This window comes from Aethalodelphis obliquidens, unplaced genomic scaffold (assembly GCF_003676395.1).
Source record: "Aethalodelphis obliquidens isolate GAN/ISIS:26980383/991018 unplaced genomic scaffold, ASM367639v1 scaffold69, whole genome shotgun sequence".
Classification (NCBI taxonomy): domain Eukaryota; kingdom Metazoa; phylum Chordata; class Mammalia; order Artiodactyla; family Delphinidae; genus Aethalodelphis; species Aethalodelphis obliquidens.
The window spans coordinates 8,335,053-8,350,758 of NW_020838013.1; the positions used below are offsets into that span (position 1 = coordinate 8,335,053).

Sequence of the window (15,706 nt, forward strand, 5' to 3'; positions counted from 1 at the left end):
TCTGGAGGGAAGACAGGGCCCTGGCCACAGTCCCGGGCGGATGGGGGCTGACAAAGAGACACGGAGACTGAGGAACACCCAGAGCCTTTACTGTGCCCCTGGGCACGGGGTGAGTCAGGGTTTCCGCCAACCCCTGGCCCACACCCTCAGCAAGGTCTCTGCCCTGGCCGCTGGTGCCACCGACAGGCAGCCCGCTGGCTCCCTTCCCTGGGGGTGGGGCCCCGGGCCTGCTCCGCCCCTGAAGCCACCCCGGGGGGACAGTGGGGGCCGTCCCTCCAGCTCGGCCAGGGCAGGCAGGCGGCCAGGCGGTCTCCCCGCTCAGACGTCCGCGCCTGGGGCCTCGGGGCTGCTGTCCTTGCTCCGGAAGTGGTCCCTGCTCCGCTTCCTGCTGCTGTGGAAGCCCACCGCCTCCCCTGGCAGGGCGCTGGCCCCAGACCCCGCGAGGGCCTCCCCCTCGGGTGCACCCACCTCCTGCAGGCGCCCCCGGGGTCTGCTCCACTCCTCGGCCTCCGGGCTCCCGGGCCTGGCCAGGTGGGCCAGCTCCACGGGGCCCTCGCCCCCCGCCGCCCCCGGGATCCCGTGGGGGCTCCCACCCGGCTCCCCTGCCTTCCTCGGGACCCTCCTCTTCTCAAGCCGGGCCTCGCCGGTTCGCACCGGTTTGGAGAAGATGAGCCGGCCCTCCCCACAGCTAGAGGGGTCCTGGTTGAAGGAGGGCACGTAGCCGCTGGGGGCGGCCAGGCTCTGGGGGCCCAGGAAGGCCAGGGCGGCGGCCCGGTTGCTCTGTTTGCTGGCCTCAGCCACACCCTCCAGGCTGTACTTGGTCCAGCGCTCGGGGTGGGCCACGTAGTCAGGAACGGGGGGCACCCTCAGGGGAGCGGGATTCTGAGTGGCCCTGCTCGGGCCCCCGGCTGGAGGCCGGCTGGAGAGTGTCAGCGGCTGCCGGAAGCCCCCACTGTCGCCAGGGCCGGCTGGGGCCGCAGAGGGCGGAGCCCGCCTGGCTGCCCGCTCCAGGCCGCCGAAGATGTCGTGGCTGCGCTGGGAGAAGGTGGGGCTCGTGCCTCTCAGGTGGAAGGGCTGCACCGCCGCTGTGGCGAAGCTCCTGGGGGGCGAGGGGGGCTCATCGGGGCCCGAATCCCCCGGGGCCTCCCCGGGCAGCCCCCCGGGAGACAGAGCTTCCACTTCAGCATCGTCGAGCAGGCTGAGGTCGGAGTCCGAGTCGCTGAGGCAGACGGGGTCGGGAGACAGAGCGGCACCCCCGGAGCCAACGGAGTGCTGGCCGTCCCCTGCCTCAGCCATGCGTCCCCCAGCCACGCCGCACCTGCACCAAAGCAGCCCAGGGAGTCGGTCACTGGAGACAACACAAGCTCAGAACAAGTCCCTCCTGCAGACCCACCACCCCGGGGAAGGGTCAGCAGCAAGAGCTGTGTCCAAGGAGGAGCGGCCAGGTCCCCCGCCCCGAAAGCCCTCCTCTTACCTCCCTGGCTGCTGGGTGCCTGTGCTGGACGGCTGGTGGGCCGAGCGCTGGAGAAGGTTCTTGGTCGCAACGGCCCCCGCCAGGCACGGCTCTGCTCAGTGGCTCAGTGGCTGGCTGAGGGCAGGGAGGGAGAGGCAGCCCTCAGACCAGACGGCAGACATGCAGGAGTGGAGCCGCCACCCCGGGAGCGGGCCTGGGTTTACAGAGCCCCTGACACAGCCAGGCCCAGGAGCTGGTCCTTCTGACGTGTCACCTCATTCAATCCTCTCCAGCCAGTCTGACTAAAGCCACTAGGAGGCCTGCTGCAGGGGGGGCGGGGGCTTGAACCCAGGGCCGAGAGCGACCTCTGCTCTGCACGCCTTCTCTCAGCCAGGCACGCTGCATGGCAGGCAGCGGGTACTCCACAAAGGCCGGGGCGCCTGCCTGCTCCGTGGGGAGGAGGTGTGCTCCTGACCGCCGTGAGATGCCCTGGAGCTCCAGACGAGTCTGCAGACACATCCTTGGCATCTGCGGGTCAAGCGCTCAGGAAGCCGGAGCGGCCTTGCTCCGCAGAGGCCAGCCCCACAGCTCCTGGGGCATTTGTCCTATGCGCCTCCGCCCACCCCTCACTTTCCCAGCTGAGCAGAGAAGTGCTGCCAGCACCTGGTCAGTGTTCCAGTGTCACCAGGCACCCTGAAGCTTGTTTCCAGGCTCAGAGGACAGCCCAGTCTCACCCTCCGCACAGACATCCGTCCACCAACTCCCTCTTCCCACCAAGCCTCCCTGGCCCAGGGTGACCCCTTGCTCGTGCACCCACCGAGGACCAGGCCAGGCAGACCTGCAGTGTCTCTGAGTGCCCGGCACCAGGTCAAACACAGGCAAGATCTCCATTCCTCTGGGCCTCGCGTGACTCCCAAAATGAAGGCACAACTCCAGGAAAGGGGACACGAAGTAAACGCCAATGGTGTCTGTTTTAGAGCTGGCAGGACCGGAGCGGGGAAGGAGTTGCCCGTCATACAGTACGTTGCAGGCAAAGCTGGAGTTCAAACCGGACTCCGGCTTCCTAAATTTGCAACCCCGTCCCCTGGAATGGCGGGAACGCCCGTGGTGAGTGGGACACGCCGCGGGGAAACGGGGATCTCGCCCCAAGACAGGGAATGCGGGGCCTGCATCTCTGAGTTCTCTGAGAACTTCCCAAGCTCAGCGCAGGGCAGAACTGAGTACAGGCTGAGGGCCTGGGGGGCTCGGAAGCGGGGTTTTCTCAGGGCCGGAATCCGGGCAGGCCAGGTCCCAGAGAACACTGGCTTCTTTGCCGGTTGTCTCGCTCCCCTGGGAGGCGGACCCTTGACTTTCTCCACTCCACGCGCCCAGGGCCTCGGCCCGTGCCCAACAGGTTCTCCGTGTCGGGGGCTTAAGTTCTGGGGCCAACTCGGGTGGATGGGCCAAGGGTCCGGGCCTCACGAGGGCCTCCCTGCTCGGCGCAGCAGACTGCGGACAGCAGACTCCCGAAGCCCGACAGCCCACCAACGCCGTCCTCCCCACCACAAACCTACCGGCTCACCGCGGCCTGGCTGCCTCCATCTTGCACCGCGCTCGGCCCTCTGGGAAACTGAGTCCTCTGCCGGCCGAGGGCCGCGGCTTCCGCGCCTGAAGAACTACATTTCCCACAAGTCACTGGGCCGCTACTCCCGAGGCCTATCGGGAGTGTGGCCTCTGCGCATTCGCTGTCTTCCCTCCCGGAAACGGCGCTCTCTCGCGAAGAGACCGGAATTGACTAAGGCCAGGAGGGAGGCTGGGAGGCCGAACTACGACTCCCAGGATGCCCGAGGGCTAACGGCCAGCGCCGTATTCCCGGGGCCGCAGCGCCGCTTGCCGGAAACCGCGAGGACCGGAAGTGCATCGACGCGTGCGGCGCTGTTCCCGGGCACTTCCGGTCCTGGCCTAGAGCGGCCGGCCACGCCCTCGTGGGTCCCGGGAGCCGGGCAGCGGGGCGTGCCGACCTCCCGACTGCCCGGGCCCGCCGTGCGGCAGCCCTCCTGGGAGAGGCGCCCTTACCTATTCCTGCCGATGGTCGATGGCCTGGCTGGTTATTTCTGCCCGGAAGCGCAGGGCAGATCCCAGTCTCCCCTGGACGGGCCGCACGCACCTCGGCCCGGAGCCCAGGCGGCCGGCGCCCTTTCCCTGCTGGCGCCTCGCCTGCTGGACGGCCAGAGCGCGCTCCCTCGCCCAGGGCTGCAGCCCTGGAATCCAGGGTTCAGGCCATGCTGCGGCCTAGCCCAGGGACCCAGAGAGGAAACAGGGCCCGTTCTGATCATCCCTAACGCCACCCCCATGCAGGGCCTCACCAGGAACGCGGAGTCCAGGCCACAGAAGGCAGCTAGTTCACACCGCAGCTAGCAGGGGTGACACCCAGGCCTCGGCCAGGATGTTCCCAGGGCTTCGCAGCACAGGGAGAAGTAAAAAGGAGCTGGTTCCTTGGGCCATCCAGTTTTCCCAACCCACCAGCACCCCCCTGGACTGTGGAAGGGCAGGCCCGCTGAGGCCCTGTGACCCCCAATGCAGGGCTGGGGTTAGTTTCCAAAATCAGCCCCCCAAGGAGGCCCCAGGGAGCCCTTGACGTATGAATCCCAGCAAGGGACTTGTCTCAAGAGGTCAAGTTAATGTACGTGCAGGGGGGTACCTGCATGCAGCTAATGGTGACATCACCCAGCATTCCCGCTGGGGGCTGCAGCCTACCCCAAGAGGTGGCTGGGCCTCAGTCCACGGTGGTGGGCCAGGTAGGCTCCCCCAGGTAGTGGCTGAGGCCTTGCCCTCCAGCCCCTGCAAGATGTGGGCACCCAGCCCCATGACGGGACGTCTGCAAGCAGCTAGGTCAGAGAAGAGCCCCTCAGACCTTGGGAGGGAGCAGTGTGTCCATCCTCCTGGGCTGGCCCTCAGGAGGGCGGGGAGTCTTGCAGGGGCCCCACATCCTGTACCACATTCTTGGGCTGCCTGCCTGCCCCGCACAGACCCTGCTGGGCAGTGGTGCACGAGGAATGGGGGTGGAGGCTGCTCCAGGTGGCACAAGGCCCAACAAAGGGGCACTCCCTCCACGGAGTCCTTCTGGGCGCCCACAGACACCCACCAACAGGGTCGGCAGCACAGCCTGGGCCCAGCGAGGTCCAAAGAGCTGAGCACCGCCTGCGCCAGGCTCCTCGGGCTGCCCCTGGGTCTCAGACACCATGGGCACAGGAAGGGGCCGGACATCGTGGTAGCATGCCTGATTTTTCCTTCTTTATTGAATGACTTTCAGGATGTAATTACAATCAAAGGTGACGCGTTAGAAAGGAGAGGTGCGTTGAAGGCATAAGGCTGCTCATGGACCCGGCTCTAGAGACAGGTGGCCGGAAAGGAACAAGGATTAAAAAAGGCTGAGCGTGTGCCACCCGTGGGGACAGGTGGGTAGGAGGGTGCAGCTTGGCCGGACGGCCCTTCGTGGCCCCGAGGAGAGGCCCGGCTGAGCAAGCAGAACCCCCGAGCAGCCCCAAAAGCAGAGGGGGCCCCTGCCCTGCAGTCCCCAAAGCCACTCACATGCCACCTACAGGTGACATCAGCCCCGAAAGCAACAGGGAACTTCAGGACAAGAACAAAACCTCAAAAGTGAAAAGGCTGATAAGTGTAGCAGTGATACCAGGAGGTTATATACACAGGTGGTGACGGCCCCTTCTCAGAAGTGTCCGGGTCGCTCAGCGGCCCTCCCTGCGGCCTCGGCCTCAGTACACCGAGCTGCTCCGGATGCCACAGCAAAGCACCATGCTCAGGATCATCTCGAAGATCTGGGAGAAGGGGGTGGGGGCGGGCAGGTGGGTCAGCGCCCGGAGACCCGTGGGGGGACCCTGGCAGATGCCCGGCCCGCCCCACTCACCATGATCACAGCCACCACGATGGCGGCGATGCCGATGAGGTACAGCTTCCCCGAGAAGAGCTCGTCGATCTTCCCGTGGCAGTCCTCCTGCGGGGGCGGCCAGACGGCGTTCAGAGGTGCCCGTCCTCAGCCCCCGCGAGGCCGTGGCCCAGGGTCATTGCAGCAGGAGCACAGAGGAGCACAGCCCTGCCCCCCAGGACCCCTTGGCAGAGGTGTGAACAGGGCCTAGTCTCTGCCAGCTTTTACCTCACGTCCGTTTTAAACAAACACGGAAATGGCGAGTGTGCGGTGTGCGCCCTCTTGCACTCAAGAGATTGGGAAGCACCACCGCGACGGGGCTGACCCGGGAGGTGAGGGCGCCTCCATGCCAGGTTCAGAGGGCTCCCCCATCGGGAGCCTGGGCCAGAGACTCGCCTCCCCATGGGCCGGCCGGCAGCAAAAATTTGGCCTCGGCCCCCAGGCAGAGCAGCCCCAACTCCAGCCACAGCACTGCCCAGTATGGCCGTGTCCTTGCCCTTGCCAGCAGGAGCCCCGAGAGGGCCAGCCACCGCCCAGGACCCACCAGGGGTGGCAGCCAAATGGGGGAGCAGGCAGGCCCCGCCCCACCCTGGGAGGCCCCACCCATCACCACACACCTTTAGCAAGTTACTGATGACGTTGCCGCTCGAGGGACACAGGCTGTGCTTGAACACAGAGGTAGTCACCGTGGTCAGCGCGTTGGAGCCACAGCAGTTAAGCTGCAGAGATGGAGGGCGCCCGGCGTCAGCCCTGGACGCGTGGCCCACAGGCTACAGAGGCCCCGGGAGCTGCGCCGGCCAGGCGTGGGGGCGGGGAGCGGGGCGGGTCCCCTCCAGGGGGAGAACGGAGCCCAGGGGGCCCACTCCGCCCCTCCTCCCACTTAGCTGTGCTGCGCAGAGACCCCTGCACCCCATCTGCCTTGGCTCATCTAGTTCCCACCAGGGACCCCCAGGTCCCTCAGAATCTCCCCAGGTTCCAATGCCCCTCCCGCTCCTGGCTGAGGTCTCACCGAGAGGACAAAACCCCAGTCCCCGTGGACGCCCTCCCCACCTCCCCCCGGCCCCCCGTACCGTCTCGTGGAAGGTCTTCACCACAGCCTTCGCATTGTTGGCGTCGTCGTCCATTATGGCCTGCTGCAAGGCCTGGTCGTAGAACTGCTTCACGTCCTTGGCGATCTGTGGAGGGAGGCGGTCACAGCACAGCAGGACTGCCCCCCCGAGACGTGCCCTCACCTGGCTCTCCCGGAAGGTATCACTCCCAGGACAGACCTGCCCGCCACTGAGCCCTAGAGAAGGTGACCCTGCCTTCCACTCGGTCGCCATGCTGCCTCTTCCAGAAAGCCCTCTGTGGGCTTCCTACCGGGGAAGAGCCCTCCCAAAGCACCCTGCAGTCCGACCCCTCCCCCGCAGCCCGAGCCCCTTCCCCCTCCCCACCAGCAGCCCCCCTGCCCCTCCCCACGGACGCTGCCTCACCTGGTCCTTGTTGACAAAACCCCAGATGCCAGCGGCCACTTCACAGGCGAAGAGGATCACCAGGCAGGTGAAGAACTGAAAAGGGGAGGGGATGGCGGAGAGGGCAGGTCAGAGCTGGCCAGAGAGGGCCCGGGCCTTCCTGAGGCCCCAGTGACCGGCCGGCATGCGCTGGGTGGCCGGTGGTATCCACCCACCCAGGACCCGACGGGATGAGAGGCGTGGGGCCGAGAAGCAGAATCTAGGACTCGGCCCGGCAGCGAGATGCCAATGTTCTCATCAACCCCGAGGGACCAGGCTCCACAGGATGGGGTGGGTGTGGGAGGGGAGGACATGGTTGCTTCTGGGCGGGTCGGAAAGGGCAGGGAGGCAAAGCCCACGGGAAGGGTGTCACCGTGGTGTGCCTAGGCTCGCCCACCGGAGACACAGGCACAGCCTCCTGCAGCCCACGTCTCCCAGACGCCAGGCCCTGGGCAGCACAGCCAGGCCTCCACGTCCCTTCGGTGGGTGACATGCCTAGGGGCACCTGAGGCTGGCTCTGGGACTGGGACTCATTCCCTGTTATATCTGTGGCTTTTTTTAAGGAAGAAAGAGAAAACGCAACTTTGGAACTCAGTAGGAACTAGACAAAGAACTAGACGTAACGGCAGTCCACCTCGGAGGGATTTGAGACCCGATTGGGGAAACCGGAGAGCTGGCATTCTGGGGGAGGTCCGCAGGGTCAGACTGGCCAGGGCGGGCACAAGGCTCCACGTCGGGGACTGAAGGCGTTCTGTCTCCACCGGAGCTCCCGGTTCTGCCCCCGGTTCTGCCTCCGGCCAGCCCCGCAGCCCTCACCCTCAGCCTGGCCCCGGCCCAGGGCCTTACCGTCCCCAGCAAGCACTGGGACTCCTGGATGGCTCCGTAGCAGCCCAGGAACCCGACAAACATCATCACAGCACCCACGGCAATGAGGATGTAGATGCCTGCAGGGGAGAGACGGCTGCCCTCAGCGCCCTGACACCCCAAAGAGGCAGGACAGATGCCCCCGGAAGCCCTCCTCCCCGGCTGCGTACACACACCCCACTGCCCAGGCCTCTGGAGGGGCCACGAGGCGCTGACGCCCGCCCTGCTGGGAAGACAGCAGATGCCCGGAGGCTTGGAGAGGAGCTGCAAGGGCTTGGCAGCCCGGCGGGGCCGTGTGGGCCCCTCTCCAGGCCTCAGTTTCCTCCTCTGTGACGTGGGTGGAGACCGGCGTTGCCGAGGCCAGGACCGGACGGCCCGTGGTGAGTGTTCAGAGAACTCAGTGCGACGCCACAACCCGGACGCTCTCTGGTTCCCGCAGTCTCGGGATTTGGGGGCATCGTGGAGGACCACCCCCATCTTGGCATAAAGGACCCAGCTACTGGCCCGTGGGGTGGGGTGGAGGTGAGCCCAGGGTTCTGGCGACTCCACTTCACTTGTGCCCTCTCAGACGGGGGCTCGAGTCCGGCTGCTCTGCTCAGAGGAGGGGGCTCTACCCGGCTTCTGAGGCCCTGACCCCGGGGGCTGGAGCCTGCTGGACGCAGAAGCCTGGCGGCTGGGACAGCTCAAGGATGGTACACGGGGTCAGTCTGCCCCCCTGGCCTGCCCAGCACCCACTGCTGGTCATGTGGCCCTTCTCTGCGTCCACAGTTCACCCAGGCGGGGCCCGTGCCCCTTGAAACGCAGACCACGTCTCTCCAAGGACCTCCCACAACCCTAGTCCTACCAGCAGACCTGGGCCCACCCCCCAGTCACCATGGTTACGCGGCGGGCAGGCAGCCCAAGCCCCCTGCACAGTGCTAGGACAATGGGTCCCAGGGCTCCGGTGCCAAGGGCCTGTCGCCCCTGCCTGGCCAGGCTTTGGAGAAGGAGCCTGGGGGCCAGGACCCACTGCTGGGCTCAGAAAACGCCCGGGGCCTCCCCTCTGGACAGACGGAGCCTCCCGCCAGGCATGCCCTCGGGGGCTCCTCACTCGGGCACAGCACCCTTGAGCCAGGTGTCCTCTGCTCAGGTCCTGAGACCCCCATCCCCACATCACTACCTGAGGTTCAGCGAGATGGCATAGGGCGCCAGGGAGGGGCACCTTGGCGTTCCGGGCTCTGGAGGGTCCTGCGAGAGGCTGGGAGACCCAGAGGCGGTACCTGACACCCCCCCCAGGCCCAGCCCCAAGCCCCCCACGGTGCCGGGTTTCCACCTAGAGCCCTCGGCCTGGTTCTGGCCAGTGAGGTCCGGGACCCCCCTGGGCCCTGCAGCATTGCCTGGGGTGCTAAGCCAGCCCAGCTCACCCTCCCCTGCTGCCTGGCACTGGACAGACAGCTCTTGTCAGGGCCCACGTCTGCTCCCCCAGCTCCCTGGCAGGCCCAGTCTGCATCAGAGCCAGCAAGAGGCTCCAGAAGGCCGGCCCTGGGTGGGCAGGAACTCTGTGGCCAGAGGGGCTCTGAGAGGCCCCCGCCCATGGGGACACAGCAGAAGGTCCAGGGCCTGGCACCCAGCCTGCCGGGTGGCCCCGCAGCTAACACTGCTTCCCCAAGGGCAGGATTCTCCAGAGCCAGGAGAAGCCAGGGTCAGGCCCCAGGTGACGTGCGGCCCCCAGTGAGTGGACCGGGGGGACATCTGCTCCAACACCAGCCTTGCCCTCGACGAGCCTCTCCCGTGGGACCCCTTCCCCGCCAGAGCCTGAGCACAGCCCCGCCGCCTCCATTCTCCCGCCAACGTCCCCCCAGACGTCTGCGCGCCGGCCTGGACTGTGTCCCTAACCCAAGCCTGCAGCCCGTTGCCGCTCTTGCCCCATCCTGGCCTGAAGCAGGGGACCTTTCAGCTCCTCTCCTGCCTCCTGGGCCGGACGCTGGGCTGACAGCAGGAGCTGCCCCAGCCACGAGGCTGGCGGCCCCGGCCCCAGCAATTTGGGAGGGACCCCTTCCCAGACTGCTCGCCCTGGGGCCGGTTCAACTCTGCCACCGGCAGAGCCCACGCCCACTGCACCCAAGGTCCCAGAGAGGGGGACGGAGAGATGGCAGCAGCCCTTCCCACATTGGAACAGAAGGCCCGGCCACAGGCTGGCTCAGACCCCTGCGGTGGCTCTGAGAGGCAAAGGAGAGGCCTGGGAGGAGCCCCGCAGGAGAGAAACACCCCTCGAGGGCCCAGAGGACACTCCTGCGTCCTCAGACTCGAGGGCCCAGAGGACACTCCCGCGTCCTCAGACTCGAGGGCCCAGAGGACACTCCCGCGTCCTCAGACTCGAGGGCCCAGAGGACACTCCCGCGTCCTCAGACATGTGGGCCCTGCTGACTGCCTTGCTTCTGAGGGGGCCTGGTGCGTGTGTGGGGGCCCCGGGTCACGGACCCCTTGTGCCCTCTTGGGAGGCAGACTCACCCTCTGCTCCTGAGACTCAAACCTGTGAGGGGCCACACAGCGCGGGGGGAGCCCAGGAACCTGCGGAAGAGGGCTCGGGACCCTCCCCGGGACGGCTAGCCCCGGGAGCCCCGCCGCCAGAACCCCAGGCTCCGGTCTCCGCCCCCCATCCATGGCCCCCGGAACCCAGCCCTCCCAGCTATGGCCCAGAGGGCCACGGGCAGGGAGGGGGCAGGCACCCCCCATGGCCCCGGGGCGGGAGGTGAGTGTGTGGGCCACTCCCACCGAGGGTCAAGCATGTGACCCGGGGTGGCTGCTGGCCCCTCAGGGCGCCCTGAGCCCTGAAGGTTCCCTGCCCTGCTGCTCGCCTGTGGGAGCCAGAGGGGCCGGCCCAGGAGCCAGTCCTTTAAAGGACAGAAGCATCTCAACAAACACTCCCACAGCTCCACAAGGGCCAGACCCCACCTTCCCTGATGGGGGAGGGGGCCCAGCAGGAGGCGGGGGGCACCCCTTCTCCCCTCCCGCCCCTCCGTCGCTCCTCCGGCACTCCCACCCCCACCCCGGGGGCCGCTGGCCCAAGCCCCCCACCCCCAGCCTGACGGATGCCCCGAAGGGGCCACCACGGGCGCCCAGGAGGCAGACTCTCAGCCTAACACGGTGGTTATAGGTGTGGCTGCAGGGCTGAGGCACGCAGGCCCTGAGTCTCCTTCCCGGGGGCTCTGGGCTCCAGCCCCACCCTCCCAGGAAGCCTCCCCGAAACACCCACCATATGACACGGGGGAGCGCAGGGGAAGGGGGCAGGCGCGGCCCAGTCTGAGCGCCACGCCACTCCTGGTCCCCCACTGGAAGGGACCTCTGTGCTGCCCAGCAGCGCCCCTGTGCCGGGCCTGCCGAACACCCGTCTGCCCCCGCCCCCCCCAGCTGCTGCTCTCCTGCTCCGCCCCCCCCCCCCCAAGGTGATCAGGTGGGGTCCCAAAAAGCCACACACACACACCCCGCCCCCAGTTCCAGCTCTCCCTGGGAGCACCCCCCGCCCAGGCAGGCACTGCACCAACTCCAGAGGGGACCCTCGAGGCCCCCAGGCTGACATAACCCCACCTGCTCTCTGGCTCCGTCTCACCCTCTGGCCGGAAGAGCCCTTCCTGGCTGGCCTCCTCCCTGCCCCAGCAAGAAGCCAGCCCCGCTGAGCTGGCTCAGCCCCTGCTTCCTCCTGGAAGCCCTCCTTGGAAGCCCTCCCCGACAGCCTGTCTGAGGCCTTACTGAGCTTATGATCACACACCCCAGTGGCCCGTTCCTGCCAGCCCCCAGCCCAAAGCTAGCCGGGGTCCTCAGCCCGTCCTCTGCCACTTACCTACGTAGAAGGTGTTGGGTGCAGGCCTGTCTCCGAGCTCCAGGTAGAGGAGGTTGGTGGTCTGAGGGTCATGGCGAAGCCACAGGGCCACGCCTAGGATCACACCTCCAGCCAGCTGCGGAAAGAGCAGGGCATGGTGTCACTCGTGGCCCGGAGCCCAGCAGCGGTGAGCGTGAATCCACCACACCACACACACACACAGAGGAGGGTGCCGAACCCTCCTGTCCGCTGGGTCTGCGTGAAGGGCTTCCCTCCAGGCAGGACTCACTAGCCCCTGGGGTCTGGGCTGCTGCTGGCTCCAAATGTCTGATTTGCTGCCTTGGTTGTCAAGATGCCCCGGGGGACCTGGGCATGGGGGACCATGTGGCTGGTCCCCAACCCTCCCGCCAGCACCACTGGAGGGAGACTCCCAGACAGGTTACCAGATGAGATGGACACCTGGTTAATATGCATTCAGACAGACAAGTACTTCTTTGAGGAGGGGGTGGGCACTCGAGGCCCCGGGGGCCCTGGTGTGGATGGCAGAGGCTGCTGGGGCCGGTGGCAGCCGGGAAGCCACAGGGCCGGGGCTTTGTGGGTAACTCCCTGCCATCACGGAGACGGCAAACTGCCGGGAGAGCAAGGGAGCCCGCGGTGCCCGCCAGAGAGACCGCAGGGCGGAGGCTGCGCTGAGCGGCGGCAGGAGAGGGGGCTCCGCTCAGAGCCCGGCACGGGGGGCGCAGGCTTCCGGCTGACTCATGCCCCTGCGAGCATGGTGGCTCAGGGCTAGGTGGGGTCTGTCCTTGAGGGTGAGCCCAGACCAGGCCCGGCAGGCCCACGCCTGAGCATCTGACCCACCCAGGCAAGCTGGCCCCCGCACCCCAGCCTCCTCCCTGGGCTGCTCCCCGAGGCAGTAACTGTCCCCGGAGCTACAAGCACCAGCTACGACACAGACCGTCAGCTACGTGTCCAATGAGGAAGAGAAACCGAAAAGCGGACCCCAAGAAGACCACCTGGCTGGCCCAGTGCCTGTCCCCAAGGCCCTGGCCAGGGAGCGCGGCCCCGAGACAGGCTCAGCAGAGCGTGTGAGACTCGAAGCCCCAGCACCAGGGGCTGCCCCACGGAAAGCCCCAAGCATCTCCAGGGATCTCCAGGGATCTCCAGGCAGGTGACGCTAGGGCGCTGATGGGGGACGGGGAGGCCAGGAGCCCCACGGCCCCAGCCCAGGCCCTCCTACGCTGGGCTCCGTGGACGATGAGGCTGGTGGGAACCGCTGGGGACCGCTGGCGCCCGGCAGCAGCCGGGCTGACCCCGAAGGTGGTGCTGTCGACACCGCCCCCCCAAGGGCGGGACGGCACCCTCTCTGACCCCCTCTTCCAAACGTTCAACTAGGGACTCCACTCCCCACACCCAGGGCAACACACTTGCTCTCCCCCTTCCCAGAGCACATGCAGCGGGACCGACAGGGTCCCTCCGGGGCCCCCGGGCCCCCCCTGCACACCACTGGAAGGGCAGTGCCGAACTCCCCGCGTCCCGTGGCTGCTTCTGGTGTCTGTCACACCCACAAGCGGGTGGGAGGGCCCGGGGAAGCGGCAGGGGGAGGGGGAGGATGGGGATGGGGGGGAGGGCGGGGACGGGGGAGGGGGAGGGCGGGGATGGGGCAGGTAGGCTCCAGAGGGAGTCCCGCTCCTCTGGCTGCCCTCTGCAGCTCCTGGGCAGGCGTCTGCAGCTCCTGGGCAGGCGGGCAGCGGTGGTGAGGCTGAGGGTTGCCGTGGTAACTCTGGCTAGAAACCACCACTTATTCTGTTTTGAAACTGTGGTCCAGAGACCGCTTTGTGAGACGTTCCAGGACGGAGGGGGTGGGGCAGGGGGAGCCCTGTCCTGGGCCTCCTTTGCAGTCACAGAGGCCTGGCCCCAAGCCCTGACTCAGCCTCAGTAGCCCCGTCGGCAAGGAGAGCTGAGCGTGGAGTGCACCTCCCGCCCCCTGGCTGGGCTGGGACCACTCCCATCTTCCCCATGCAGCCCCTCACCCCAGAAGCCAAGGGGACAAGCCCATCTAGGGCACTTGGTCCTAACAAATGCTGTGAGGGTAATGCTTATCCCAGCACCCAGATGCTAACCGTGGGGTGGCAGGCAAAGTCCCCATCTCTCCTGTCTCGGGAAGGGCTTTCCACTGCAGACCCCAGGATGTGCGGGGGACAGGGGCAGAGGGGGGACAGCAGCCTCCAGACTCCCCTGTGGCTCCAGCCCACCTCCTGAAGGGTGAACAGGGAAGGCAGTCCCGCCTCCAGGCAGGGGAGAGCCTGGCGCTTAAGTGTACCCTCCTCAGCTGGTCGTCAGTCATTCCAGGCCCCGCACAGACCCGCTGGGGTGGGCCTGGATGAAGGCAATGGTGGCAGTGGCCACTCCCAGTTTCGGGAGCTGGGATGGGCATTCACCTAAGGTCACCTACAGAGGAAGGGGAAAGGCAGCACTGCGAATCCCCCCCGAATCCCCCCACCCAGGCCATGAGAAAAGGCAGAGGGTGGGGTGGACCCGTGCCTCTGCAGGGAGGGGGTGCCCAGGGCAGGGCAGGGGTCCCAGAAGCGGCAGACGTCTGAAAAGAAGCCTGCTCTTCAAAAGAGAACCCATGGACTGGGGCTTGCAAATGGCTAACAAAGGACCCGTATCCAAAATCTATAAAGAACTTGCAATACTCTAATGACAAGAAAACAAACAACCGATTTTTAAAAAACGGGCAAAAGAAAAAAAAATTGGACACTTCGCCAAAGAAGAAATGTACACAGCAGATAAACGCATGGAAAGACGCAGAGTCATTGGTCGCAGGGAGATGCAAATTAAACCACAGTGAGACACCCCCAAGCACCTATGGGATGGGCTGAAGTGAGGAGACCCCCAGGCGAGGGTGGGGAGCAGCGGGGACACAGGACGAGGACCCCACCTCCCCTCCACCCGCCACGCGCCCAGCCCCTGCACCCCCAGTACTGCCCCAGGGGGTGGAAGCTCGTGCCCACACAAACGTGCTAGCAGCTTTCCTGGTAACACCCCCAAACCGGGGACAACCCGGTGCCCTTCAAGCGGTGAGTGGGTGGATGCCCACCAGCAGGGGAAGGGAAGAAACTCCTGGAACTCCTGACACAACCACCAGGGTGAATCTCCAGATACCCCCGCCGTCCCAGACCAAGAGGAAAACCACCACCTTCCGATTCCGTCCACATAAAAAGTACAGGAAATGCCGATCACGGGCACGGACGACAGGCCGGCGGGTGGCCTGGGATGGGGAGGAGGGACCCCAAGGCCCTGGGGACACCTCTGCGGGTGATGGATATATTCACTCTCCTGGTGGGCCACCCTCTAGGTCTCACAGGTGCCTCCTGACGTCAAAACCTACCACGTTGTACGTTTTAAACGTGCAGTTGACGCTATGTCAAACAAAGCTGTTTAAAAAACCCCACACACCCAAATCCCCGTCCACTGAACTTCCAAGCAGCAAAGGCTTTAGGAGTAAATGTTTCTTCTGGTCTCAAAGGATCCAGCCTGCTGTCTTCATGCCAACCGTCCGCCAAGGTGAGGACCCCCAGGCTTCCAGCTGCCAACAGCATCTGGAAACGCTGAAGTCTTGTCCACAAGACTGAGGTTTTAGGGTCAAAAAAGGGACTGGATAAACGAAGGAACACTTATGCCCGCTACAAAACGGAGTCCAGACTTAATGGAAAGCACTTAGTCCTCACGTTGGGTGGGAATCAGAATGTGGCAGCCAAGGGCCCTCAGAGCCTCTGGCTACTGGGTCATCTCAGGACCGTCTCGGCACCTTTGTGCCTCCAATATCCTTGTGTGTGTGATGAGGAACTAAAAGTACACAAGCTGAAAAGATGTGGTACATATATACAATGGAGCATTACTCAGCCATGAAAAGGAACGAAATTGGGTCATTTGCAGAGACGTGGATGGATCTAGAGACTGTCATACAGAGTGAAGTAAGTCCGAAAAAAAAAATCAAATATCGTATAATAACACATATATGTGGAACCTAGAAAAATGGTACAGATGAAAGGGTTTGCAAGGCAGAAATAGAGACACAGACGTAGAGAACAAACGTATGGACACCAAGGGGGGGAAGCGGCAGGGGGTGGGGTGGAGGTGGTGGTGGGATGAATTGGGAGATTGGGATTGACATG

At 65.6% G+C, this 15,706-nt stretch overlaps 2 protein-coding genes across 5 annotated transcripts in view; both read right to left on the bottom strand.

Moving 5' to 3' along the window:
* Window positions 1-72: 72 nt before the first annotated feature.
* On the bottom strand, window positions 73-4,586 carry TSSC4 (tumor suppressing subtransferable candidate 4). Of its 4 annotated transcripts, none has more exons than XM_027090862.1 (3): window positions 3,007-4,586; window positions 1,475-1,588; window positions 73-1,318 (listed from the first exon to the last, which is right to left on the bottom strand). In XM_027090862.1, the coding sequence occupies exon 3, from the start codon at window positions 1,294-1,296 to the stop codon at window positions 319-321; it is 978 nt and encodes a 325-aa protein (XP_026946663.1). In that variant the 5' UTR covers window positions 1,297-1,318; window positions 1,475-1,588; window positions 3,007-4,586; the 3' UTR covers window positions 73-318. The 4 variants fall into 4 exon arrangements, with proteins under 4 accessions (XP_026946663.1, XP_026946661.1, XP_026946662.1 ...); XM_027090860.1 differs by having other exon boundaries at window positions 1,475-2,432; XM_027090861.1 differs by lacking the exon at window positions 3,007-4,586 and adding an exon at window positions 2,292-3,000.
* Window positions 4,587-4,704: 118 nt separating this feature from the next.
* The window catches only part of CD81 (CD81 molecule), a 19,039-nt gene continuing 8,037 nt past the window's right edge, over window positions 4,705-15,706 (bottom strand). The window contains exons 2-8 of the mRNA XM_027090863.1: window positions 11,550-11,664; window positions 7,712-7,809; window positions 6,848-6,922; window positions 6,446-6,550; window positions 5,993-6,094; window positions 5,358-5,444; window positions 4,705-5,268 (exon numbers count right to left, since the gene is read on the bottom strand). Of these exons, the coding sequence (XP_026946664.1) occupies window positions 5,206-5,268; window positions 5,358-5,444; window positions 5,993-6,094; window positions 6,446-6,550; window positions 6,848-6,922; window positions 7,712-7,809; window positions 11,550-11,664 (645 nt within the window). The 3' untranslated portion in view covers window positions 4,705-5,205. The remainder of the gene's footprint in view (window positions 5,269-5,357; window positions 5,445-5,992; window positions 6,095-6,445; window positions 6,551-6,847; window positions 6,923-7,711; window positions 7,810-11,549; window positions 11,665-15,706) is intronic.